Consider the following 27,404-nt stretch of genomic DNA (forward strand, 5'->3'; position numbering starts at 1 on the left):
TTCTCAGGCTGCTGCTTTTTTATTCTTTAATGTCTTCACTTGATAGACGTGTTAAGTGTCTGACTTCACCCTTGAGCAAGCTGCTGTTCCTGGGAAGCAGCAGATGTGCATGAGCTGTAGCTGTCAGCCTGCTGGCAGCAGTTAAGTTTGTTCTTGGAATATTAGGCTGATCTCTCTGCTCCACAAGTCTGCCAAGTCATATGTCCTTGTCTGAGATTACTTTTCTTGTCTCTTTTCTTGTAATAACAGCAGTGTGAGAGTTCTTCTTGAACAAATTCTGTACTAATGGATCCTTCTGATAGCTTCCTCTTCACGGCAAAAAAACAAACACCAACAAAAATCCCCACCTTTGTTTGTGCCCTGAAGCAGTTGCAGTACATTAGGTGTGTATCAGCTCAGCAGTTCTGTTTTGTGCAAGGTGTGAACTCCGTGCAAGTAGTAATGATGCCTCATGGTTGGAAGGATGATTGCATACAGTTGGAAGTAAGAAAACTGTCAGGAAAAGCTCCAGCTGTTTCAATTACCTAGTGTTTATGTAGTATTTCAAAGCGGTGAAATTAGTCAGAGCTGCAGCACAGAAATTATTTCACTGTGTTGAGATTGTGCTTTGGAGTGACTAGGTAGTGGGAGGATCGCTTTACAACAGATAAAGAAAAACCTTGTAAGAGTTTTCTTCATTATTTTAATCTCCAACTCAGCCAAATGCTTTCTCACCGTGCTCTTAGCTTGGCGTTGTCCTCCTCCTGCCCCCTCATCCCTCTCTGCCGCTGCCCACAGCTGCCGCTGTAAGGTGGGTTCGGGTGCCCTGTTGTTGATGCTCCCCGTGTCTCTCAGGATGCCCTCCTATGTGGCTTCCCTGATTTCCTTCTCTTCAGCTGACGAAACATATTCCTGAACGTTTCAGGTCATTTTAGTCCTCTCTCTCTGGAAAGATTGCTCTGGTTTTGGTGGGAATTTACTGGGAGCTTTGTACTTAGCATCTATGAAGATTAAGTGCAAAATATGTTTGATTTGTGTTTTTTTTTTTTTTGGTGAAACAGTGCTTCCTGACATCCAGCGTGATTCAGTTACACAAATCCAGTAGTTTGCTCTGCCATCACCCTCGTTCTATTAAATAAGCTTTTCTTTTTTTCCCAGAGATTTTGTTTCATCGGAGTTAATCTGCCCAGATGCTCGGTTGTATAACAGCCTCCTGTATTTGAGTGTACAGTGCTCTGTAACAAATCTCTGACAACAAAATTTGTGGCTTTTTTTTTTTTTAATCCCAAAATCTGTTAGCGTGGTGGAAGTTTTAGCTGCTACTACGAGGCCAGCTGCATGTTCACTCTGTTTCTGTTCTGGAGAAAGCCTTACAAATGTCTCTTTCTGTAGTTGCTCCTCATTTTGTTCCTCGCTTGCAGAGCCAGGACAATAGCAGCAGCCCCGTCTTCCCTTTGAGAAGGAATCGCCCTCCTGTAAAGTTAACTTTTGGCAGGAACTTAGAGAAACTTAGGGATGGAGGAGGAGGGAAAGAAGGGAAGCCACGCAGCATAACAACTGCATCGGGTTGTTTCGCTGATATCTTGCTTCCAGGCCGCAAGGTCGCTTTGGTGTTGGAGTGGAGTAAATCTCGACGATGTGCTCACAAAGGGATCAGTGGAAGGGCCGATTTGTTCTAGGGTGGAGAAGAAACCATGTGATGGCAGCGAATGGTTAGCACGGCGAGAGGAATTTATCAATGAATTTAGTAAACAGGATACGGAGTAAGGAAATTCAAGTTATGACTTCGGTCACGAGAGAGTTTTTGGCGATCTTAGAAAGCAAAGCAGCGCGTTGAAGTGCAGATGCCAGGAGGCTGCCTGAAAAAGCGATCTGTGTCTGCTCTGTGTCCTTCCAGAAGCAGTTCTTTCCTGGATCGCAGGGCCTGATCCTGCCTTTAGGGGCAGTGTTGGGAATGGGGGCATTACATACCTGCAGACAAGGTGCTCGTAGGGTGGCTGCTTGCACTCTCCCCACTTACTTCTTCATTGCAGTTGGTGCCATATTAGAAACTCATTTCACCAATTCTGGCAATGTACAATTCCCCATCCTACAAAAAAAAACATCCTGTTGTTGGATCTGAAAAAGTATTTCCTCACAGTGGTGCTAACCTGCCAGTCACGCCTATCAAAAAAACTAGCAAATGTGTTGCTAGCTGCTAATTACACTTCTGAAAATAATTTCCATGCCTAATTGTATCACGGCTAATTAACCAGCCCTTGTAAAACAGTGATCTAGCAGGTATGCTCCTCAGTGGCCATGTGTTTTGTGTATCTATTTGATCTTTATGGTCTTGTTTCCTTTTGGTTAAGCACTGAATTGTGTTTTAAAAAAATATTAAAAAAAATATTTAATATTAAAAAAAATAAATAACATCCACAGGTACAAAGAACAGGACAAAATTTACAATCAAACCATTACGTTCAGGCTATAAATTAATTGGTATTTACCTTTATAGACAAGCAGCCGTTCATGGATAATCATTCACTGATTTATGTTCTCATCTGAAGCGAATTTTAGAAACCTGCTCTGGTAGGAGTAAGCTAGATATGCAGCAGGCTAATCTGCTCTGGATATTTTAGATTCTCTGCTCCAAACCTGCCTGAAGTCTGAAATGCAGCATAGATGTCCATTTCTATTTCACAGATTTAAAAAAAAATAAAAAATAAAGCTGAGAGTTTTTAATGGAGGATGCTCCTTTTCTTTATGCTTGTGAGGGGACTTCTGAACCTTTAATTGTGCAGTAATAACTGGCTGAGATGCTTTTTTTTGCAAGTTGGCAGTGGATGGCAGCTTGTAAACGGTAGCTACTTGTGTATAACCTGCTGGAAGGGCTAGGGGCAGCTACCCGTGTACTGCAGCCCGTTGTTTAAAAATAAACAAAAACCTCACATTCAGTTGCTGCAAAAGGCTGGAATTTGCCTTAAAACAGAAATCCATTTTTTTTTGTTGTTTGTAATGAACAAAATCTGCACTCTTATTTCAAGCTGCAGTATGTGACAAGATGGGGCATCTTCTTTAGTTGAGCTCTAATTGTTTTGTCCTTGTATTAAACAGTCTGTGTTGTAATTTATCAGCCTTAAAAATGTATGAGCTATTAAAAAAAATAGCTTTTTCTTTTTTTTCTTTAAGCACCTAAGGAATCAGTGTGCCCACTTACTCTTCATATTCACTGACAAGTTGCTGTAAGAAGTTACAAGGTCTCCTTTTGCTAATTTATTTATTTTTATTGTTACTGTTGTTATTGTTATTGTTGCTGTTATTATTGTTGCTATAGTTTAGGAAGCACTCAGTTTTTGTTGTCCATTTCAGATTTACAGCTATTCTCTGGGATTATTTTAAAGAAACGTAAAGGATGTTTTAAGTAACGCTATCAATGATGCAATATATATAAAGAGACCGTCATGTTTTCTTCCTGCTCCTACTTTGGTCTCTAATCTGTGCCAGCAGGACAGGAACTTTAGCAGGGAGGGGAAATTTTGTATGCAAAAGCATCTCCTCCGGTTTCCTACATCAGAATCACCGTGCTCTGGAGAATCAAAGCCAAAATGCTGGGGCTGGGCTGGGGAGATTGTTTAGACTTCTCTCAGTCTATAGTTTAAAAAACAAAACAAAACAAAACAAAAACCCCTCCAAACTCTTAAAAGATCAGAGAGCGTGTTTAGTTTTGCCAGAGTGTTATCTAGATGCTGTTTCTTGACTTATGACTGCGTGTAATCAGTTAAGGCTGAAGCGTGAAAGCTTACATTTTGTAATTTCACACCTTCTTTAGATACTGCAGGCAGAGCGAAACACTGGGGTTTAGAGCATCCATGCCTATTTAGATTGCCATGCTTAAATAAGCATAAAATTAAATGAGGGGGAAGGAGAAATAGTTAAGCTATCACTGTCAGCCTTCTTCAGTGTCAGAAGGACCACGCGCCTTCAGAGTGCTTGCATGTGGCATCCTGCTTTAGCAGCCTGGTCTCTCTCTCCTCCCCAAAAGGTTGGTGGCTGTTTTCCCTCTGTGCAAATCTGTGAGATTCCCAGATTCAGTCAACTGCCCCCAGATATTTTCACTCTAACTTTAAAAAAACCCAAAGCCAAACTCTCCCTAGGGGAGCCGAGCCAAAGGTGGCAATGTGTAAGGGATGATGGATGCAATTTTCAGAAATTAGAGGTCTGAGCGGTAGCTGCAGAAGCTGTGGGAGTTCTGCTTGCCTGCAAAGAATCAGCTTTTTGTGTAGTGTAAGAGAAGGGCATTAGCCACTACGGTGAGGCAGAGCAGGAATTCACCCCATGCATCTAAAACCACGATGCAAGGAGCTGCTGCTCAGCAGCTGCCCCTGACCTCTGCAGCCCCTTACCTTTAGGGTTCTCAAGGTGCCTGGAGCTGTGTCTGGGTAGGCTCAGAGCTGTCCCAGTGAGCTTTATCTCATGACCACGTCGTGCAGGCTCTGTGTACGCAGCATCCTCTGGAGCCCCTCAGCAAACTGAACACCTAAGAGCACAGCGTACAGCTGTGGTCCTTCATGGGTGTCCCAGGAACGGAGACCTCAACCAGCTCCTCTCCCGAGACTGGGAATTGGGTGTTTATGTGCTTTGGAGATCAGGATCCAGGCCTCAGTCTGCTGGAAAGCTTTGCTGCGAAGCGCTGCTGCAGGGGTGGAGGTCTGAAAATCGTTCCTTGCCAGCCCACAACCAGACACTGTTATCACTGCTTAAAAACAACACAAAAACAACAAAGATTCAAATACAGCGTAACATTTGTTTGTTGTCTCCTAATGTCAGGAGATGTAAAAGCACCCTACGAGCTATCCACGCTTTCCTCACCAAGTTATTGCTTGCTTCTGTCCAGGCAGAGTCGCTCAATCCAGAGTTCAGCCTCTTAACCCACGGCTCCGAGCAGGACACCTTGAGGACGGAATTCCAAATTTCAGCATATGGTTTACTCAGGAATGAACACACGGGACTGGATTCCTTCAGTGTTTTGCAGAGCACTTCGTAGAGCCAGATTCCTGACAAATTGATGTGATTTGTATGGTTACAAATCATATAGTCTAAACCTTTACTAAGATAAACTTGAACTGCAAAAATGCTGTGCCTTCATGGCACTTGGAAAGCCAGAAAAGACAAAACTTTGGGCTCGCTGAAGCTTTCCCCTTAAAAAATCTGTCTTAACGGGTTAATTTCTTAAAAGAGGTGGTGACAGTCTTTTGATTTCAACAGTGCAAGCTTAGAATTCAGCGTTACAGCTTATTTAATGAAAGCTGGCAGAAAAAATAACGTGAATATTTGCCAGTTCAGAATGAGACACCTTGATCCCTAGGAAACAAAGAAATACTTCTGGTTCAGCTTCTGAGCCCTGTCTTCTCAGGCCACTGGCTAGCAGTCTGGCTGTGTGAACTGAGCAAAAAGAAGGTCATTGGGAAGAGATGGGATGAACACCAAGTAAACGGAAAGTTTTGTGTTTATGTTAATTTCTAAACATTAGGGGAAGGCATCAGTTGTTACGGCTGCTACTCTTCCACATTCTTTCACACCTTTGGCGTGTGAGTGTGCCCTCTTGGTTACGAATTCTCACCACACAAAAACAAACAATAGGTTTTGTTGCTTTTCCCTTGACTGATCGGAAGTTGCCCTCAAGTTCCGAAGACATTTTGAATATACAGATGGTGAGCAACAGGCAGAAACTCTTATTGTTCCAAAAACAGTGGTCCCTTTCTGTTCACAGTGTCAAGAGAGACGATGCATCAGAAAATGAGCTTGGCTTGAGCCTTTCTGGCTCTGTTATTTGTTAAGGTACGGTGTTAAATGGTTATTGCTGTGCCTCATCCGTGTGGTGAGTGCAGCAGAGGGGCAGAAAGCAAAAACATTACATTGGAGTCTATCTTGAGCTCAGTTCAGAAATAACCGATCTGTTTGTGCTTTGTGGCTTTTAGGGTAGGTTAAGGTGTAAAATGCTTGCAAAAGATGTAAATGGAAATAGCTCAACCGAAAACTGAGGCCAAAAATTGCAGATATCCACCTGAATTCCAGTTCACAGCTGGGGGCTGGCTAAATTTACGGAACACAATTAAGCAATTTTATCTGAGAGAAGTTACAAATTGACCTGAGGTCTTGAATTTGAATCCCCAAGATTAGTTTCTATTGTACACGTACAGATACTGGCTCTTTAACATAGCGGTGCAAGGTCTCCAGTAAGCAGCAGTGGTTTATGTAATTTTAACGCAACTTTCACAGCTTTTGAAAAAAAATTGAAGACGTCTAATGTACAGAAATCCACATTGTTAATATAAACTTGATGAAGTTATTTTTAAAAGATGCACAATTAGTGATGTAATTTTACTGGACGTTGCTTATAATATATGAAAGAGACAAATGTGCTCTTTCACAGAAAAAAAAAAAAAAGAAATCCATACATTCAGATATTTTAAAATGAAATGCTTAAAACCAGTTGTATCCAAGGATATCAAACTGCTTTTCTTTTGAATGTCTCTTCTCATTAACATTACATGCAAAATAATAGCCATAATATTTCAATGTTATGTATGTCAAATACAGCTCCATTAAAAAGATGTGTGAAACCTTATTTATCACTCAGCTATTTCCACTGCAGCTGTGGTCAGTTTGCTATGAGCCATTAATGATTTTTTTTTTCTTGTGGCAAGAGTACAATTCTAATCCCACCTTGACCCGACCGCAGTTAAACTACCTGCTGACCTGAATCCTACTCAGAGGATCATCGTGTTCAGAAATGATTAACAGCACGTTTCCACAGTTCATCCTTGGCTCTGGCTGGTCAATGAGTCGGCTGTGGTGGGTTTGCCAGGAAGTAACTGATCAAAGGTTAGCAAGCAGTGATTATTTTCAGAATACAAGCAGAGGGTGTGCCGGCTCCTACAGAAGGGAGTGAAATTTTGTTAGTGTATGTTTATAGATCATCTATACATTTTATGTTGTTAATTTTATATCATTAAATATATTCTATTTTGAATCGAATAATTCAATCATCAACTAATGATTGTTTACAGAATAAATACCTTTGCATGTGACTTTATGAAACTGAAAGAAAAGGAACTAGATAAATTTAAGGATTCATTATCACTCGGTATCTATTAAGGAACGTATTAATTGCAACCTCTATTACATGAAGTTCAGTTTGAGATAAATAGGCAATTTTCACTTGTTTTTCCTAAGCCTCCACTAGTAGGCACTGTTTGGGACAGGGCACAAAGTTAAGCAGATGTCAAACGGCTTAGTATGACTGCTGTTAATTTTCAAGAACAGGCCTGTTTGGGACATCGTGGAGCTTTAAAACATTATTACTATCTTCCCTTCTATCTTTTGACTAAATGAAAATGAACAGATTCCAAAAAGGAGTGAAGAAATGATAGGAGTGAGAAAGAAAACTCCCATGTTTTACAAAAAGCCTAGGAAAGAAAATTATTGCTGGTGGACTGCATAGTCCACACCAGAGCTTAAAAAGCTACAATATGGTTTAAGAGAAAAAAAAAAAAAAAAAAAAAGTGTTAATAAAAGTGGTTTTCATGCACACGTGGTTTTGTGGCCATTATTTGTTTTCTGCATAGGACCCTGATGGCTTTTCATAGTTTTTTTGTCTGGAGACTTACTGTCCTTCAACAGGCTCTCTCTCTGTGTTACAGATTGTTGGCTCTTCATCAGGGCATGTTTTGAAATTCCAGAAATCACTGAAAGGGATCGGATTTGTTAACTTGCAGACAGGATTTTGTTTTGGTTCCCCTGCTTGTTTTTGTTCTGGAGGAAATTCACTCACTGAACAGCGGAGCTAAGCAACACGTTTGGCGCGGATGCGTGGCAGTGGCCCCCGCTGCTCGTCACACACCCATGCAGGTTTTGGGCATGTCCAACTTTATTTATTTATTTATTTATTTTTTCCCCAGAAAAGCCAGCTGCCTTATTGCCCAATAATTAGCTGTAACGTGGAACCCTGCTGTATTTCACACGAAGGAAACTTTCTTTACACAGAGCACGTTTTGCAGACTCCTGTGGTATCGCGGGGGGCTCCGATCCTTTCTTCCACCCAGCGTAAAGTTAACGTCAAAAGGATTGTGCCGTGCTATCGCCTCCCCTCTGTATTTACGCCTTCGGTGGTGTTTCTGGTACAATTTGTGCTTAGCAATCCAGGGACAGTTTTTCCGAGCCGACTGGCAGCTCTTCAAACTCAAAACAAGCTGCTGCCTCCCTTCCGTGCGCTGCCAAATGTTTGTGTGACAAAACGTGACCACCCTCAGAGCCCACTGCTGGGAAATCACGCCCGGAGCCTCGGCCACCTGCTCCTGGCTGGCGTGCTGGGCAGGAAAACGTGTTTTTACAGAGAAAAAAAACGTGACAAAAGCGATGTTTTCGTGTCCCGAGGATCCCCTTCCACCCGCGGGCGCTCGCCTCAGCCCTTCCCGCCCGCCTGGCTCCTCCCAAGATGGCGGCGGCGCCGCCCCGCGCGGGCGGTGTCCCGGAGCCCGGCCCCGGCTGCATGAGCGCGGCGGTGCGGGGACAGCGCGGCGGGGCCGGGCGGCGGCTGCAGCCGGAGCGGAGCCGGGTGAGCTTTAGACGCCAGCTTGGAGACGGCGAGGGGCTCGGCTGCTTGTCCAGCTCGGGGCTCGGCCGCCGGGAGCGGGAGGAGAGAGAGGGAGGAGAAAGTTTGGTGGCGGAGCCGTGCCCTGCCCGAGCGCCGGCCGCTGCTCCGCGGCCATGTTGGGAGCCGGGCGGGCGGAGGGGGAGCTGCCCCGGCAGCGAGGGGCTTGGGGCGGAGGGAAGGGAGGGAGAGATTAAAGGAGAGAATAAAGGAGAGAAGGAATAAAGGAGAGAAGGAATAAAGGAGGGATTGAGGGAGTGGAGGAGGGGGTGAAGAAGGAGCTGCGGGGAAGTTGCGGGGAGCGGTGGGCGCTCGTTTGTCCCGCACGCCGCGGGGCTGTCTGAAAGCAGTTCGCCTCCGAAAGGGGGAATTAAATAAATAAAAAAATAACTACAAACGACAGCCAGCTTCGAGGTGTTATATAAGTGCCTGGAACTCCTCGGCTCCTGACGCGCTGCCCGCACGGGGACGCGGGGTGGCGGCGGCTGCCCCAGGGCCTGGCCCTAAAACCCTAAATCCCCTTTGCCTAAAAGTGTCGGAGGCTGTGTGTCCCCACCACCACCCCAAAAAATAAAAGCTGTGGGACTGCGGGCGGTGCATCTGCCAGCACGGGCTGTTGGTCGCCCTCTCGGAGCGGAGCGAGCAGCGTGAAGCTGCCGCCTGGTTTCCCTCTCGCCTCCCTCGAAACGCTGTGTGCCAGGGCAGCGGTGCTTATAAACGGCTAAACTATTAATTGGGATGAGAAAACAAGGAATTAGTAAGCTGTGCGGTGCATCCTGGCACCTAGTGTGTCCCCACGGAGGAAAATAGCTCATAGCTTAAGCTTTGACGTTAAGCATTGGTCCCATAGCTCTCGGCAGCCAGAGCTGCCTTCAGCAGCCACCAGCATCCCCTGCCCGCCTTGGGATGGAGCTGAGGCGGTGCTATGGGTACGGGGCAGGCTGTGCCCGAGGGCTCGGGGTGCCCGACACCCTAAGGGTTGGTGCCGCAGGTGGAGCGAGCCTGAAAGCAGGCCCTCAGATCTGGAAGGGGTTTCGGAGCCCAGACCGCCAATTCCTCTTTGCCGCCTGAGGTAAGGAGAAGTAAGAGCGCAGGTTTCGGTTCTACGAATTGCACGGGTTTGCTCAGGGCTGGCTGGCTGAAGGAAGGGAAGTGTTTAAAGGGTGATGATGGGATCGGTTCTGAGGGCTGTAGGTTTGCTGTGCGTGCGCTCAAGCCGTGAGCAAAGGAGGCAGCTCTTCAGCATAGTGTTTTTACATTTAAACTATCATCTGAATGCTGTTGACTAATGCGGTGAGAAATCCCCCTGTAATTAGCAAACTGAGCTGATTGACGTGACATTTAAAAGCAACGCTTTCCCAGGTGTTTTAGGGCAGTGCTGCTTACGTTCAAAACAGCATCCAGGGGTGCCCAAAATGCAGCAGAAACGACCCATTTGTAAGCACGAGCCCCAAATTCTTGCTTCTGAACGCAGCTAGGCCATGTGGCTCTTGGAGTGGTTGTGAGTTGAGTCCTGTGTAGGAAACCACAGAGAGGAAGTCCCTAAAATGCTAAATGAAAGGCAATGAGAAGAAACTTGGAGCTGAGGAAGCTGGATCTGTTTCTCTGTCGTGTCGTCCAGAAGGAAGCAGGGCAGTGTCTTTTCACCTAGACCCAAACGATGAAATTACTTAGCAAGAACCGCTTTCTGTCTTCCTTAAATTATAATCTGAAACTTCAGTCCCTGAAACTTCTGTCCCTGGGCTAATAGGATTTGCCCTTAACGTCCTGAAGCATGAGTTTACAAAAATTAGAATCTCTAAAATGATATTGTTAAAAACAAATGAATGTAATTCATATACATAATTAAAATATTTAGGTGAATGCTGGTAGTACTTGATGCAATAAATTTGAATTATTATATTCAGATGTCACTGTGACTTTTAGGCTAACTATGGGTAAGGTTCTCAGATGTTTTTAGGTAAGGGAGTTAGTTGATGTGTTCTTGGTTTCGGTATTAAGAAATTAAACCTTGCTCTGTACTGCTTTAAGTGCTAAAGGTACAGTTGTGACTTGTTCCAAGCTCTGTTAATATTCAAGCTCACCACTCCATTGAATTTATGTGCTTCTTTAATGATAGATGATTGTATACATGCACGTTTTACTGCTCTCGTGGATTAATTCAGTGATGTGATGAAACATGATAATCTGGGGATTGTTCTGAAAGAGAAGAAACAAGGTGCAAAAACACACTTTTTGAAGTGGAGCCATGTTTTTAAAACTTTCTCCTCATGCAGCAAACACAGAGTTTGCTGTTGTAGAACAACTTCTTGTTTTCGTGATTAGTGGAGTGCTTGTTTTTACAGTTGAGAGGGGAAGAAAAAAAAATACTCTGCGTATAGGTGTGGTAGAACATGCTTGTCATGCTAAAGATTATTGTAGCGTTGTCATAAACTCTAAGCTGTGATGACAGCTGTGTTAGCAAGTAGTCCTGCAAATTTTTGGCTATGTGATCAGTGCTGTTGAAATGAATGGGTCTGCTTGCATGAGAGCTGTTGGATGAAGATTCTCCTTTTAGGAAAGGAAATATTATTGTGTGTAAGCGTTACTGAGCAGAAGAGTATTTTTCAGCATGATGTTTTAATCCTACGTAGTCAAAAATGCCCTGTTAAGTTTCATTTGTCTTTTTAAGGTTGCATAAATAGGTAAGAGTGCTGCTGCTGTGGGTGCAGCGAAACTTACTCTGTTGCCAAATTTGTTGTCATGAGGGACAATTTAAGGATTAAAAAAATCTTTTAAAGAGTCTTTTTCCCTTTTCATTTTGATGTTTTATGTTCAGAATACTGTGTATGTAACATAGCGGGATTTAGGCACTTTTGTAAATGTAAAAGAAGGAAAAAACTGAAGCTTCAGGATTTCAAATCGATTATCGTTGTCCCTCAACTCCCCCTCCTGGTGCTGCTCCTGGCCGTAAGAGGATGACATGCGAGCAGCAAGCTGCCGTGTTGCGATGCGATCTCCTGACAAGTTTTACAGATTGAAACAGATCAGGGGGGCTGCTAGATGGCGATGCCTATCTCTGCTTTTCGCCTTGCCACTTTGCCCTGTGCTAGCTGCCTCTTTTACCCCGAGCACGCCATCCAGAGGTAACCTTTTTGCTCCCAGCGCTTGGCATGCCTTCTGCAAAATGAAAACTTACGGCGGCGGCCGTGGCATTTGCATTTCTGAAGTGTATGCTCAACTTGCTAATGAAAATTTAATGTTAACGAGGGTGCCGTACGCGCTGCTCTTTGAGTCGTCAGATAGCATCTTTCTGAGAACTGTGAGCTGTTAACTTCAGCGCCAGCGTTTGTGCAGATCTGTTTCTTCCAGATCCTGTCGCCTCTGATGCAGCAGTGAGGGGCTGAGAGCCCAGGCATGAGCAGACCCCAGGATCACGGCCTCGTGCTGATGCTCCAAGGGCTGGCTGTGGAGCTTGAACATGCATCAAGCATGTTTGACAAGCTGGAAAAAGGAGAAAGGGCAGCGAGTGCACTTCCCAAGAAGGCCGTGTGCTGTAACCCTTTGTGATTGCAGGCCTCTTTCAGGAACTTTTCAGGAACTGACTCCCACCCTTTTTCCCCCACCCCCTCCTTTTTTTTTTTTTTTTTCCCCTCCATAAAATTTCACCAGACTTTGCTGTCAACAGCTGATAACAGGAAACTTCTGAGACAACTTTTCAGCGTACTTCTCTTTGGAGAGCTGTGCTTGGCAGTGAGTGTGTTGTTTTTTGTTTTTTTTCCCCAAAAAAATCTGACAAAGGTTAGTAGCAAGGAGGTGAAAGAACTGCCCCTCTCACACACAGGTTGTGGCTGAATCGAAGCATTTTTTCTGGCTTTTGCTGATGGCTGTCAGATGTAAAAAAGGGCTAAATGTCCCCTGAGCATGAATGTGGCTTATGCATTTTAAATACTGCTGGAGGGCAGCGGTGACGGATGCTCGATTCCAGCACCCCGGTGTCATCAGGCGTCCTAAAGTAAGCTGTAATTAAACCTGAAGATTTCAGAATTTGAAGAAACTCAACGTGTTTGTTTGCCTACTATGATATTGAAAATGTGCTGCGTCTGACCGTGCTAGGTAGCGGTCAGTCACCTGGCCACCTAAAACCATTCCTGCAACATAATGCGGGATTAGGGTTGTCTCCTGAAGTGAAGGTTCCTTGATTTCTCAAGTGATGAGTGTTATTGCCTGGCTTGTGTCCTGTTTACTTCTGTGAAAATGCTTGGAATTACTGAACTGGTAAAGAAACCTCTTTATCCTGCAGCTTTTTTGTTTCCTGAATAGGTTATCTGAATTTTTACCGGACACATGCACATGAAAATGATATTGATAGAATAAAAAGTGAAATAGGGAGTTGCACTTCCTAGCATGAGCATCGGCTGTGCTCCTTGACGTGACTGAGAGAGAGCCTAGCTAGTGTCTGAGCTGAAGCATGGGGTAAAAGGGCTTCCTTAAAAAAAATAAATTATACCCCATCTCACATTTGTGTGTGATGTCTGGAGATGTCTGCGTGTGTAAACACAGCAAACCCATCTGATTTTGAAGAGGGGCTTGTAACACGGATTTGGCAATGCTTCTTGCCAAACTGCTGTATCTGGATGTTTTTTTTTTTTCTACTAATAATTCCGTGTCCCTCCTACCCGTCCTTCCCAAAGTAATTTAAAGAAAAGGTAGGCTGATGCCGTGGGCTCTCTTAGGCTGATTTGAGGAAACTTTGAGGTTGCTGCTAGCTGCTCAGAGTCGTGGAGGGTTTGGGGAAGAGCTTGGACGTCATGAAAAAACAGCTGTGTGTATGTACCTGTCTCATGCAAGTGCAGGTGGAAACCTCTTCCTTCACAGCTTGAAAGGTGCTGAGAGTTTTCTGACTTCAGCAGCAGCGGGTTGGCAAGCAGAGCCCTGCAAAACTGCGTGGATGCTTGGGGAGTGCTCAGCTCATCAGCAGAAGGGGAAGGGGAGGGGATCCTGAGTCAGGGCTGGGAAAAACGAGAGGGATGGAGCTTAGGGAGCTGCTCCTGTTCCTGCTCGAATCCCAGGCTGCTGGGTGGGGATGGAGAAATGCCTGCTGCTTTCCAGCAGCAGCTTCTTGGTATGCCGGGAGATAAAAACGCTATCAGCTACCACGGGTTGTTGTAAAAAGCAGCCCGAGAGTGGTAATGAGAGTCGATCTCATGAAAAAGCTGGATCTCTCACAAGAAATTTGCTCGTAGGCTTTGTCAGCAAGGTCCCTTCTCCCCCCTTGCTGTGATTTACACCTGGCTTTTAGCTCCCACGAGCCAGCACCCAGCTCAGCACCTGCCCCTGCTTTCCCAGGCAAGGAATCCCGTGGTAACCTTGTTTGGCTCTGCACAGGGGCAGTGCTGAGCCACTCTGATTTTTATTTTTGATTTTTCCTGGGACCAAAACACGCTGATAAATGGTCTTGGGATTTGTGTTGAGCGAGTTGTTGTGACTTACAGCAGGGAGAGAGCCGTGGGAACAGCTTTGGGACTCAGCAATCTGTGTTTTTAATGGGTTAAAGCCCTCTTCCTTTTTCATATTTTTCCCTTTGCCTCCCCTGTGGTCATTTTGCATTATGATTCATTTGGCACATCTCTTTACCAGGAAGCTAAATCAGTGTTGTTTTTTTTTTTTAATTTTATTATTTTTCTGTTGAAGTTTATTGAAGTTAAACACCACCCCATATTTGAAGCTCATGTGCAGAATCCAGTCCCGGAGCATTAAAATCGATGCTTGCTTTTGCCTGCATGCAGCAGTTCTGGCAGCGTGCGAGCAAACTTTCAGCAGAGCAGCTTGGACAGTGAGAGAGCATCGCTCTGCTCCCGCTGTGCTAATGTTTGGCAGGACAGGTAGGAAGATCTGCTAAAAATAATTCCCTGTATCCAAACGAGCTTGGCAGTGGGTTGGGGAACGTGAGGTCGCATATTTTGAAAGATCTACCTCGGAACAGCCTCTATCATCAAAATTTCCTTGGCTTCTCTCAGCTCAGTGAGATAATGGCTATTGTAAATTTTAAGGGTAAGGGGCTTGTTGTGTTTATTTGACAATAAAAGTGTTTTGGTTTTAATTTAAACGTATTTACATTCCATGAGCAATTCTTACACAACAGGTGAATGAAAAGGAAACGGCAGACCTTCCTCGTAAGTTGTAAGTTCGAGTATACTAAAATTAACTGCAGTGCACTGGAAAAGTTACTAAGCTGTAGGATGTTAGGTGATTAAAATAGGGCCTGCACACTTAAGAGGAGTTTTAGTGGGAATCATTTGCAGGAGTTTAAAAACCAAACCCAGCAGAACAGATCTGCCTGGGTTATTATGGTGACTGTAGGCTTAGGGTGACATCCGACCAGACAGATGAATTTACTTTCAGGATGTCTGTGGGCACAACGAACTGCTCACCTGGGAGCTAATTCAGGGGGTGCTAAAACACGGGCAAGGCAGAGCATCCACGAGCGGTGCAGCATGTGGTGTTTTAGCTTTATTTTATTTTGATTTTATTTCACACTGATGATCAATAAGGGTGGAAAAAATGGTGCAAGGAGGGAACAGCATACACTACCCCAAGGAAAGGTTTGTATTTTTCTCTGTCAATGCAGTCCTGCTATCGGCACCTTTCTAAGCGCTGTGGTCATAAACCAGATCAGTCAGCAGCGATCCTGGATACAGATTACACCGAAGAACCTCAGAGGGGGCTCAGAAAAACTTCAGAGGGGCCTCATTTCCTGCTGACATCTCTACCAAGAAATACTCTTGAATCTCTTGCTCCTTTTCACTTTTTTGCAGTATCGTGATGGAGCTGTTTGTCCTTGATGCTCCCATCTTTGATACCAGCAGGTTATCTGCGTCCTCACCGGCTGCTGGCAGTATTGGTAGCAAGGCAGTTTGCAAAACGCAACAGTTCCAGCAATGCTTTTGTGAAGGGGATTGCTTGTTAGAAGGTGGGTTTGGGTTTTAAGCTGCAGTTGTCATATGTTTTAAATAGCATCCAGGACAGCCTGGTACAGGAACAAGGTTGCTACTTGTCAGTGTTAAGCAGTGGTAAAGACCTTTGGGAAGTGTTTGTCATGCTCCTTTCTCCTCTCAACCTAACATTTTTTTGGGGGTGAAACGTCTTCTAAATTCACTTGGCTTTACATATTGTAAAATTGGTCTTTTTACTGTTTTTATAAAAATAAAATGGAGAGTAGTTGAAATATTTAATTAAAATAAAGTCATTAGAGCTGCATTTAAGTAACTGTACGATACATAATGAAATACTAAAGAATTCATGAATGCCCTAATGGATACTTAAACTTTCATTTTCCTCATCATGTTAATCTACATATTTAAACTTTATTTCTTTATTTTGTTAAGTCTCTCCTCCTAGGATTTCTATATCATTAATCCAGCTCCTTATTATGACCTTTATGGCTGTTGACAGGCAGCGCTGGTTCGTGCACGAGCACCTGGGTTCTGATTACAGCTATGAGAGCAAAGTGCACAGAAAGCTGCGTTTTGCCAACCGCGATGACACAGTGAAGCATTTGGGACGAGTGATGGCATCATCCCTTTTTGTATGTGTTGAAGGAGACTGTGTAGGAGGTGGAACCAGTGAGGCCAAAGTAGGATTTATGCCGATTTCTCCTCTGAGCTATATCAGAAAAGTGGAATATCTGCTGTGCCTGTGTTTAGTTCAGCATTTTTTTCCAACCGATCTATTTTCAAAGCATTACAGGTTGTTAGATTTCCTTAAAAATCAGGTTGCACATCAAAAATTTATGTTGTGTTTTTCTTGGCGGTAGTGCAAAAAGTCAAGTGCTGTTCTTAAGAACACTACAAGTAATGTTACTGGAGATTAGAGTACTGCATTATAGTCCTGACTGGCCTTCGTAGCCAAAAGCTGGTCCACAAAGACACAGAATTACTGCGGCAGAGCTTTAAATCATAGGTTTGTATGAGGGTTTTAGGTAACTTAATTGTTTGTGTTCATGTTTATTCAGCTGTAGGTCAAATTAGAGCGTCTCCCTTGCATGGATGAGGTGCAAGAGGAGAGCTGAAGGCTCATGTTTGTATGACATGCAAACATAGTGCATAAAGATTATTTGAAGCCTGTTACTGAAAGGCATGGGCGGCATTAATGCATGCCAAGGGACTGATTGTGCCTGATGAACTGCTCTTGAGGAAAGGGTGATCTTTCTCTGCTCCAAGAGAGGCATCTCCTTACAAATCAGTCATCTCATGCAGATGAGGTATCTGGTTTGCAGATAACTCCCTGTCTTTCCTAGGCTTACACTTCGCTTGTTTCTGGTTTGTAAAAGCTTTATTGAACTTCTGTACCTTTCATGTATGTTTAGCTTGTGTTGTTAACTGTACTGAAACAGGATGGAGTCCAATTTGAAATCTCTGTTCTCTTCCAACCTAGGAGTTGTGGAGTCAGACATGATGAAACCTTTAACTCTTTAAGGCAAAGGAGAGAGTAACCCTTTTGTTCAGTGGCACTAAGCAAAAACTCTCATTCTAAAGCATGCACGTCCTCCTTAGGCAAGGAGGAAAGTGGCTTACACCTGAACGTGCAGGGGGAACACAGTTGCTGACACTGCCCGCGTGCACAAACGCAGATGTGAGCACCAGCACTTTGTATGACAGCTGGGTAACTATCAGAAGTTTCATGTTTTATCAGGTGGCAAGGTATTCTGTGCCTTCATTTAGATCTATTTCTGCCTTTTCTTTCTTTATCCTGTTATTCCTCTGTTGCTGAATCTTCTCTTTTTTGATTCCCAGCATTTGCTTCACTGCAGCAGCACCTACATTACGACCCCGCTTGCTCTGGTCCCATTTCACCCATTCAAGCTGTGTGACCAGATACCGTGGCTAGTGAAATTTATGGGACTTGCATTACTGAAACAGGCTTGGAAACATCCAGAATCCGCTGCAGCTTCAGGACAAGACAGACCTTTGTGTGGTTAGTCTTGAGCTCTTGTACCCTTTCCAGCAGCTTAAATACGCTTCTTTTTCCTCCCTCCTTCAAAGCTGTTGCCTGGACTGTGAATGTACCTAGGTGGTAATGAATGAACGAGCTGCCTGCATCCTGATACCATGACTCTGAAAAAAATCTACACCGCCTGGTCTGCGTTACTGCAGTGTGTTAAATCTAATTGTTAACAGCTTAATTGCTAATTGTAAAGATAATGATGGTTGACCTGGCAATTACGGCGAGGCTGGTAGGATTTTCCTCCCTTCAAGGAACGGTGAAGGAAAATAATGTTAAAAATGAGTTGCTTATTAATTAATGCTTGTTAGCAGGGGCTGCCTGCTAGATGAGACTTGTTCTTGCCCAGGCCAGAAAGCAGGGGAGCTCTGCTTTGCTGAAAAAAATGGGGAATTTGGGCTCTCCTGTGCACCTTCGGTGCCTGTCTCGCAGGTGGTGCTGGTCATGATGAGCTGGGGTGAGGAAATGACTTTGTGCTGAGCTGCCTGCAACCCACATCAGTAAGGCAGAATGTCTTTTTTTCACCTCGTTTCTCCCCTCCAATCACTGCTGGGGTGTTATCTCTGCTTCTGCTTTGTGGTGATCTGACAGCTGCCGAGATGACAGTGTCGTTCTGGCAGGGTTGGTTTGTGGAGCTCCATCAGGTAGGGCTCCCTTTGCTTTATTTTTTCAGCACGCAGAATAAACATTCTCCTGCTTTAAATAACGTCCGCAGAAGCACTGAGTTTGGAAAACTCGGTTTGATCACCAGGATACGGTGGCAAAAAGAAATATTTATGTGCAGAGTGACTTGTTCAGTGTACAGTGACGATACTCTGTAGTTGTCAGGGGCGTTGTGTATTTATTGAAATAGCTGACATCCTGAGTGTGTGTGCTGTTAGGCGAGGGGATAACTCGTTGGCTCTTGGTAGGTTTGAGGAACACCCACCTCTGATCACTTGTGAAATGATTGTTCTTGCTGCTGTGATGTGAATGTAAAACCGGAGTAAAAGAGGGAGATAAGATCTCGATACAGAGCTGTTATTTCTACGGAAGCTTCTTGGGAGGAAAAAGTAAAAGTAAGAAAGAAAAAGTAGAAGATACTTGGTGTCCTGAAATAATTTAGCGCCTTTAAGTTGCGTATCTTAGGTAGCTAACTTTTCAGAGCTGGGGATCTGTTTATTCTGCAGGAAGGAATCTGGTGTGATGGGGGTGATCATCCTTAAAGACAAACCGAGTCCTTGCATGAGGGCTTGGGGTTTTGGGGGAGTTTGGATGCAAAAACTGTGAAACGAGCCAAACTTGGTAAAAGCCTGAACAACCAGGTTTGAGGTTTCTGACTGCGCGGCCTCAGTTTGTGGGTGCTGCGTGTGAAACACTTCTGCTCTACCCTCAAGTGGGTTTCTCCAGCCTGCCACGTTGAAGCCTGTGGTTCTTTTTTTAATTCCTCATTTGCTCTGGGGAGGATTTGGGGCTTGCTTCCAGCAGTGTGCCATCGCTTGAGGGCTGCAGTGTTCGATCAGATCTTGAGGGCAGCAACCCAGTAGCTGCTTCTCCCAGCAGCCAGGAGTGGAAACTTCAGAAGAAAGCACAGAAAGTGGCGTAGATGGCAGAGGAGAGGGCGTTGCCACCCGGCTCCAGGGTATGATCTCTTATCTCCTACAGTTCTATCTGAGCACGCTTGAAGAGAAGAAGCTGTAATTTCAAGAGGCCGGTAAGGAATAACATCCTATAGCTCTTGAACCGCGGCATCTTGGGGTCAAAAGTTCCACGGCGTTTTACTTAAGGCTTAAAATTATGAGCAAAATGCCAGAGTGCTTATTTTAAAAAGTCCTGCAGTGTGGAAAACCACAGCTCGTGCCTTGGAAGAAGGTGGAGCGACCCGCCAGCAGCCCGCGGCCTTCGTTACCTCAGCTGAGGCTGCTGGGCGAGAATTAGTTGAATGTTATAGAAAAAAGCTTTGATCTAGAAGAGATGCGAGGATCTATTTATTAATATTTTTGTCATAATAGTCCTTAACTTGCCCAAAATTGTCCCAGAAAGCCAGTAAGTGGTTGCTTCAACAGCCAGCTGAGCGCAGGGCCTGCAGCACAGGCCGGGAGTCATGTGCCTTGGTTTGGAGCCACGGTGATTATCAAACACTCCCGGGTAGAGCTGTTTTCCCCTAGGTCGTCCCAGGGAACATTTAATTAAAACCTTTAGCCTCTTCTCTCCCCTCTGTTCTCCTCCCAGGGACTCGTATTTTGAAAACTGGCGCGGTGACCTTGAGCCGAGTTCGCTCTTTACTGGCAGCGAGCGCCGCGCGTCGCTGTAATTTCACACCAGCAGTGAAACTCAGCGGTATGGCTGTGGGTGGGTTTGCCTTTCAGATTTTTTTTTTTCCTCCCCCGTGGCCTAGCGAGAGCACTTAGCTCGTTGTAATCTGTGGGTAAATGATCTGGAAGTGCAGCTTGGTGCTGTGCACCCAGTCGTGGTAGCAGCATGGTGTAATCCTCGGGTCTGCGTCCTCTGCACCCTGCTGACAGATTTCCCCTCCGCAGGGGTCCATTTGAGTCCATTTTGGGGTTTGGGGGGGTATAATTCTACTAATATTGACTGGAATGCTTCTGTTTACTCACCAGTTGAAGGCAGGCCCTGGCTGAGCACCTCCCAGGTCTCCCTGCACTCCATGGAGCATCGCCACAGAAGGAAGGTCGAGCTGTCTCTAGCTGCCTCTCTCGTTAAACTTAGTGCTGCAAAAGGATGTAGGGATTTGTTTAGCGATGGACAAAGCTTTGGAAAGAGGAACAGGAAAAACGTGTCTAGGGAAGGAGATTGAAATCACCTGGGGTTGCTTTGGTTTGGTTTTCTTCCTTCCCCGCGGACTCCCCGTCTCTTCCTCAGAGATGAGCAGCCAGCATTTCAGCGCTCACAACCCTTAATAAAGAAGATAGTGGTGGTTATTCTGGTTGAAGACCAAAAACAAATGTGTGATTTGCAGTAAAGATGGCTTGAAAAAATATTTTCCTAGCACTAAGCTTAACTGATCTAATGGGAAGGGCAGTGGAGATCACCCATGTTTCTTTTCCTCCTTTTATTTTCTGTCTTTTAGCTTTGGCTCATACCTACTGGAAAGTGTAACTGCCTGTGTGTCTTACATCTCTTCAACCCTTTTTCTTATCAGCCTGTTTGTGATTTTTCCCCAACTTCCTGCAGATCACAATAAATTTCATGTTAGGTGGCTTTATAATTCCTCTCTCAGGGCACAAAACTGGTTAGTGCCATAGTGAAATACCGTAACTAAAGCTGCGAGGCAGGTAAGAAAAGGTTCAGCAGACGTGCTGGGTAACATCTCGAATAGATTTTCCTGGTTTCGGTGTCAGGCTTTGGTACAAGATGATGTCATGTGCAGAGCTTGAAAATGGTCAGCTCAGCTAGAGCTGAGTAAGTCCCTGTGTGACACCATTTCAGCGCGTTCATTTACATTGTGTTTCAGAGAGCTGATTTAACTCTCAAAGCAGTAACTTAGAAGTTAATTTTTAATCTCGTTTAACTGTGGAGTTGTGTGATCTGAGTAAGGGTGGCACACGTATGGAGATGAGGCCTGATGAGAGATTTCGCCACGAATTAATTTCAGTGCGGAGGAGAGTTTTCATCGCTATCCTGTAGGGAAACTTTAATTTGTAGGCAGAAGATGGAGGCGATGAGTGTTGTGCTGGTCTGAGTAGCATCAAGGCCTCGTTTCCTCTAAAGACTGATCCCGTAGAGAAGGCAGGCGGTGTAAATCTGAAAGAAAAGGGAGGTGAATGTGGAGGACTGGAGGTATGAATCACTCCAGCAGCTCCTTATTTTCGGTTCACCTTTCGGTGCCTTAACATCTTAACCCTTACACGAGGAGATCTTGTGCGCTGCTAGGGGCAGGACGAGGGGGTGGTTTTAATCCATAATCGGAACATATTATTCTGCAGCTTATCTTATCAGCACTTCCTGACATATAAAGCCTCCCTGCCTTAAACTTTCAGCCAGCGCAGGTCACTCGCTGTTTCTCAGGAGCAGCTGAGAGCTGCATGACTGCTCTTGTGTGGTGCTCAGCCCGCGTGCGTCGCGTAATCGGGATGGATGTAGACGTGGTTCAAGGCAAGAAATGAGCACTAAACCAGCTCGCAGCAACCTGACTGGAGGGGAAGCCTCCTCCTCCTTTCCAGAAGCTCCCGAGAGCTTCTGTAGGTGCTGTCGGTGCGATAAAGATAGCTGTCAGCTGGATGGAACATTTTTGCTTCTAAAAGGGACTAATCAGTTGCTAAAAATTCTTAGGAGTTAATACTTGTTTAAATCTAGTCCGAGTTGGCCCCTGCGAGCCAGTGGGTTTGGTTTGATATTTTAAGAAACGCAGGTCTGGCGCCTTCCTCATGGAAGGCTGCTGTTGGGTCAGCTCTGTTCTAACAACTGGCTTTTTTCCTTTTTTTTCCTTTTTTAGGATACTTGTGAAAGATGGTGGATCGCTTGGCAAACAGCGAGGCAAACACGAGAAGGATAAGCATTGTGGAAAACTGCTTTGGAGCAGCCGGCCAGCCTCTGACCATCCCGGGTCGCGTCCTGATCGGAGAGGGAGTCCTAACGAAGCTGTGCAGGAAGAAGCCCAAAGCCAGGCAGTTCTTCCTCTTCAATGACATTCTTGTTTACGGCAACATCGTCATCCAGAAGAAGAAGTACAACAAGCAGCACATAATCCCGCTGGAAAACGTCACCATCGATTCCATCCAGGACGAAGGCGACCTACGGAATGGGTGGCTCATCAAGACGCCCACCAAGTCGTTCGCGGTTTACGCCGCCACCGCGACGGAGAAGTCCGAGTGGATGAACCACATCAACAAGTGTGTTTCTGACCTGCTTTCCAAGAGCGGGAAGACTCCTAGTAACGAACACGCCGCTGTCTGGGTGCCAGACTCGGAGGCCACCGTCTGCATGCGCTGCCAGAAAGCAAAATTCACGCCCGTCAACCGTCGCCACCACTGCCGCAAGTGTGGCTTCGTCGTCTGCGGGCCTTGCTCCGAGAAGAGATTTCTCCTCCCCAGCCAGTCTTCCAAGCCCGTGCGGATCTGCGACTTCTGCTACGACCTTCTTTCGACGGGGGAGATGACTGCTTGTCAGTCGGCTAGGTCAGACTCCTACAGCCAGTCGCCTAAGTCTTCTTTAAACGATGCGTCGGATGATGACGATGATGAAGACAGTAGCGATTAAGGACCAAACGTTTGTTTGTTTTTTTTCCACGTGTTGCAATTTTGTGTTTCAGACCATATGGAGCTGCTTTTGGGGAAGCCTGTAGTTAGGTTCCCCAGAAAAATCCTGTTCTAGCCATAAAATATGCCTGAATATCTTCAGCTGCGATGTGCCTCAATCTATGAACTCTCTAGACAATAGGTTTTTCACTCCTCTGCAGGGATAGACTTGCAATCAGATCATTTTCCAGCCTCTCATACTTGAGTTATGTCTAGGTTAGACTTAATGGAAGATCGGAAAGTTCAAAAATACTTTCTTAATTTAACAACCTGTACTTCCTAATGTTTCCTATTGATATGTTGTTACGTGTTTTGGGTATGGGGAGGAAAATGGTAAGCAAAGCATGCACAGAACAGTGATCTTTTGGTTAATCCCGTAGACCGTCCGGTTCTTCTAACCGTGGTATATGGCGAGTTGAAATGTGACGTAAGTACAACCCCGAATGTCACCACGCTTGGAAATTGTCTTGTTTTGCTCTTATTTATGACTTCCTATACCGAGCAGTGCCTTGTAACACTTTTTGCTGATTCAGGAAGAATAGAAACCTGTTCCATGTTGTCTGTGTTCACCTGATGCTGGTATCCGAGAGATCCTTGGTGCTATTGGGAATAACTGCTGTGTTCCAAGTGGAGCTGTCAACAGGTCACGGCTGCGTACCCACAGCGGGTGACGGAGACCTGGAGCACACGTCCTCACCCGTCCAGGCAGACCCGAAGACGCTGCAGGTGCCCCTGCCCTTTGATGGGGTTCTCTCCACCCCATTGCGGTTGGCATCTGGAGATGAGAAGCTGAGGGTGACTTTTCACAGGGATATATCTACGTTTTCTTTTCAGAGCAGTTTAAACTTTGGCAAATGCACACAGAGATTTTAGCGGGGTGATTTAGCATTTTGCTGTGATAGCTGATATATTTTTGGAGATACTTCCCAAACGCAACACTAACTAGTTTCTTAAAACGTGGGTGAGAGTTCTTTCACTTTTTTTTTTTCTTCACAAATTTTATTGGCTCGCTTAAAAATAACCTCAAATTTTGAACAAACAAGCCTGCGAATATCTGTATAAAATTGGCTGTCCTTTTTACACAGCTGACCTCAGGATAAATGTGAGATGCAAGTTCTTTCATTCTAAGTGTGTACCCAGGACCAAGAAAGATATATTTAAGAACTATAAAAGTGCAGAAAATGTCTCTACCATAGTACTCGTTTTTACTCTTAGCAAGTTCTTGAATACTGAAATGTCATGTTCTTATATAAATGTAAAAGTTAGACTTGCAAAGATGTGCTAAGCCCCCCAAATGCTATGTTTTTTATATTTTTATAATGGTAGCATCAATTTTGAAGGGGAAAAAAAATCTCTTTGAAATAGCTGTATGAATATAGTAGCAACTGACTTTATACAAAAAAAAAATTGTTAAACTTTGGTATATCTTTAAGTGACAATTTCTGCACTGTTTGCCTCGGATGGCAAAAATTGGGATAAATATTTATTGAATAAACAATCGATGCTGCATATTGCACTAGTCTCCCATTCTGTACACTGTAAACGTCAGTCATTTGAAAGAAATAAAGTAGCCGAGCACTTCAGAGCCGTAGCAGTCAGATTTCTAGGAGCTGAAGATGCACTCAGCATCTTCAGGGAGGCACTCTGCGCTAACAGCCTGCAATACGGTGCTTCAGGTGAAAGTCACGGTAATATTTTTAGCTTGGGCAATTTCTGAAAATAACTTTTTTTTTTTAAAAAAAAAAAAAAAGCACTGAAGAGGATTTGATCTGCTTTGAAATAAACATTTAAAAAAAAGGGGTGGGGGTGGAAATGCTTTCTGATAAGAGACTGGGGACCAGGAAGATTGTGTAAAATAACCAGATAAGCAATATGCAACTGTAGATACTCGGAGCCTAGCTGAGATAAGTAATTCCATCCGCTCATTCCTTGAGAGACGGGGATGCTGCCCTGCAGAATGGGACGATGGGCTATTCTGAGATGATGCTTTCAATTAATAGAGCTATTTGCTGTACCTCTCTTGCTCAAAACGTTGAAGTTTCAGGAGTGGAGACTTGTCAGCTTCAGTTTCTGTACGGAATCGAGACGTGAACTTCCCTTGTACATACATTGAGTGGCTAACAAAAATGTTCTTCCCGATTCAGTTGTTTTCCTTTCTCACACTGTCAAATACTAACTTGTTAAAGGTTCCATCTCTTTTTTTTTTTTTTTTTGGTGTATTTTTCCCGGTGTTTCTCTACGTCGTGCTCATCCCAGCACTTTTTGGGGGACAGGAGTTGGATCACGTTCTGTATTTTGCAGAGTGTTCGTATACCTGTTTCGAATATCTTGATTTTTATCTGTGAATGGAACTTGCACTGTGCCGCACTGATCCCTGAAGCTGTAACCAAACCGATGTCTGCGTCTGTGTGTATGGGGGGATTTCTCATTTGAAACTGATGCGTGTGGGCCAAGCTTTTTGAGAAAGTATTAAAAAAGCCGTGTTCTATGGTAAAACTCATATCCCTTGGTGGTATTTGCTTAAGACTTTACAAGTTTTACAACAGACGTTAACTTCTCTTGTACTTACCAACTCATGAAAGGGCTCACTTCGTACTTTGTAATCTTGTTCTGTCAAATTATTTTATTTACAAATATATGGTGTAGCTTCAAGCCTATGTGTTTAATTTTCTTTAACCGTGGGCCTTCGAGGGTGAAAAAAAGTAGGGCAGTTTGTAAAAACACGGGTCAAGATAAAAACCAACAGGTGCATTCATTTTCAGGAGGGATTATTAGCAAGATGGGGGTGAATATGCATGCAGGGTGAGATTTAAGATGCACTTTAAGTGTAGTTACGGATTTAGCAGTTGTTATCTGGAGATAAATTAAGCTGTTTCTCTTCCACGTTTGATGCAGGTGAACTTCCTTTAGCTTGTGAGCAGTCTGCAAGGGTCAGGTGCTGTTACCGAGGTCAAAATGAAGTTCACAAAATGGGGAAGTGGATTTAATGAAAGCTGAGCTTGCAGCAGGGCTTTTAATGTTCTCATTTTCATAATCTGCTTGTTAGATAAGCAGAAACGTTCTGCTTCTGTGGGGCTTTCCCTCGGGGGACAGGCTTTAGTTAATCTCTGGATGCAAACGAGGCGGTGGTTATCGTCGTTACTGGCTAATGTTTAAATGGCAGCAGATTATGGATCTGTGATTTTGTGATTTCAGAGTTTCCCGTAATTGCCATAAACTGACAGGAGACTGCCCAGCTCTGGGAGCAGGCAGAGCTGCAGAAGAGCAGGGATCTTCCAGTGCCTGAGCACTGATTTTTTTTCTTCCTATTTTTATTCTTCTTCCCAGTAGAAAATTGTAGAAAATAATAGGAATTATCTTGGATTAGGATTGCCTAATGTTTGATGAAATGAGAGCCACTTGTTTGTGTTTTTCTACATCCAAAAACTTCCAAAACTTGCAGTTAGGTAAGTGTTTTAAGCAAGTGTCTCAAATTAATTTCGAGTTGCTAGATAACAGCAGCAAAACCAAGCATGTGGTGAAAGTAGCCTTCAGATTTTTTCACTTTCGCAATCCCAGGGTGGCTGAGGCCGGCAGGGCCCTCTGGAGCCAGCCGGTGCCACCCGTGCCCAAGCAGGGACACCCAGAGCAGGGTGCCCAGCACCACGTCCAGGCGGCTGCTGAAGGGCTCCAAGGAGGAGACCCCACAGCCTCTGGGCAGCCTGTGCCAGGGCTCCGTCACCCGCACAGCACAGAAGGGCTCCTGGTGCTCAGGGGGAGCCTCCTGGGGGCCAGGTTGTGCCCAGGGCCTCCTGTCCTGGCACTGGGCACCACTGCACACAGCATGGCTCCATCCTCCCTGCACCCTCCCCTCAGGGATGTACAGACAGTGATGGGATCCCCTGGGCCTCCTCTTCTCCAGGCTGAGCAGTCCCAGCCCCTTTCCTTCTAGGAGAGCTGCTCCAGGCCCTCCAACATCTTCATGGCCCTTTGCTGCACTCTCTGCAGTAGGCCCAGGTCTCTCTTGTACTGGACGCAGTCCTCCAGGTGTGGCCTCACCAATGCTGAGGTCGTTCTCAGTTGTGCAGGGTCTAAATGGCAAGAACAAATCTCAAATAAGCTTCTGGAGAGTCTTTTACACCAGGCGATGCCCCCAGCCTGCATTCAGGCATGTTTTGAGATACAAACTCCAGGGCTTAAGCCTCGTCAAACAGGCAAGAGCATCCGCTGACCTTTCCTAGGTAGTCTTTTTCTGCTGATGAATAGTCTATAGATGTGGTCAGCTTCGTTACAGGTGTGAATGCCTGCCTTGTAATTTAGCTTCTGGCTAGACTTAACTATTTAGATTTTTCTCTTCAAAGGCTGTTGTCTGCATGCAAATGTAATCCCTAGAATCGGGGTGTTGCCAGCTGCGTGCCATGCACGTCGCTGCTGCTGCCGAGCGCTTGTGACCTGTGGGGCTGTAACGGGCCCGTGAGTTACCAGTGATCTCCTAGAGGGCTGTGTAGGACGGGGACCTGCTGGTTTTTGGAGGGATGGGTGGCTCCTTTGGTGCACGCGTCCTATAGTCCCGTGCCGCCTTCAGTGGCAGC

General features: G+C 45.0%; 1 protein-coding gene across 1 annotated transcript; it reads left to right on the forward strand.

Moving 5' to 3' along the window:
* Window positions 1–8,421: 8,421 nt before the first annotated feature.
* On the forward strand, window positions 8,422–25,485 carry PLEKHF2 (pleckstrin homology and FYVE domain containing 2). Its single transcript, XM_068672301.1, has 2 exons — window positions 8,422–8,578; window positions 22,032–25,485. Exon 2 carries the CDS (start codon window positions 22,046–22,048, stop codon window positions 22,793–22,795), a length of 750 nt encoding a protein of 249 aa, XP_068528402.1. The 5' UTR covers window positions 8,422–8,578; window positions 22,032–22,045; the 3' UTR covers window positions 22,796–25,485.
* The last annotated feature ends 1,919 nt before the right edge of the window (window positions 25,486–27,404 follow it).

This window comes from Anas acuta, chromosome 2, assembly GCF_963932015.1.
Source record: "Anas acuta chromosome 2, bAnaAcu1.1, whole genome shotgun sequence".
NCBI classification, from domain to species: domain Eukaryota; kingdom Metazoa; phylum Chordata; class Aves; order Anseriformes; family Anatidae; genus Anas; species Anas acuta.

Bases quoted from the DNA above. Each gene is read 5' to 3' on its own strand.
- PLEKHF2 (XM_068672301.1), top strand. From the start codon at position 22,046: ATGGTGGATCGCTTGGCAAACAGCGAGGCAAACACGAGAAGGATAAGC.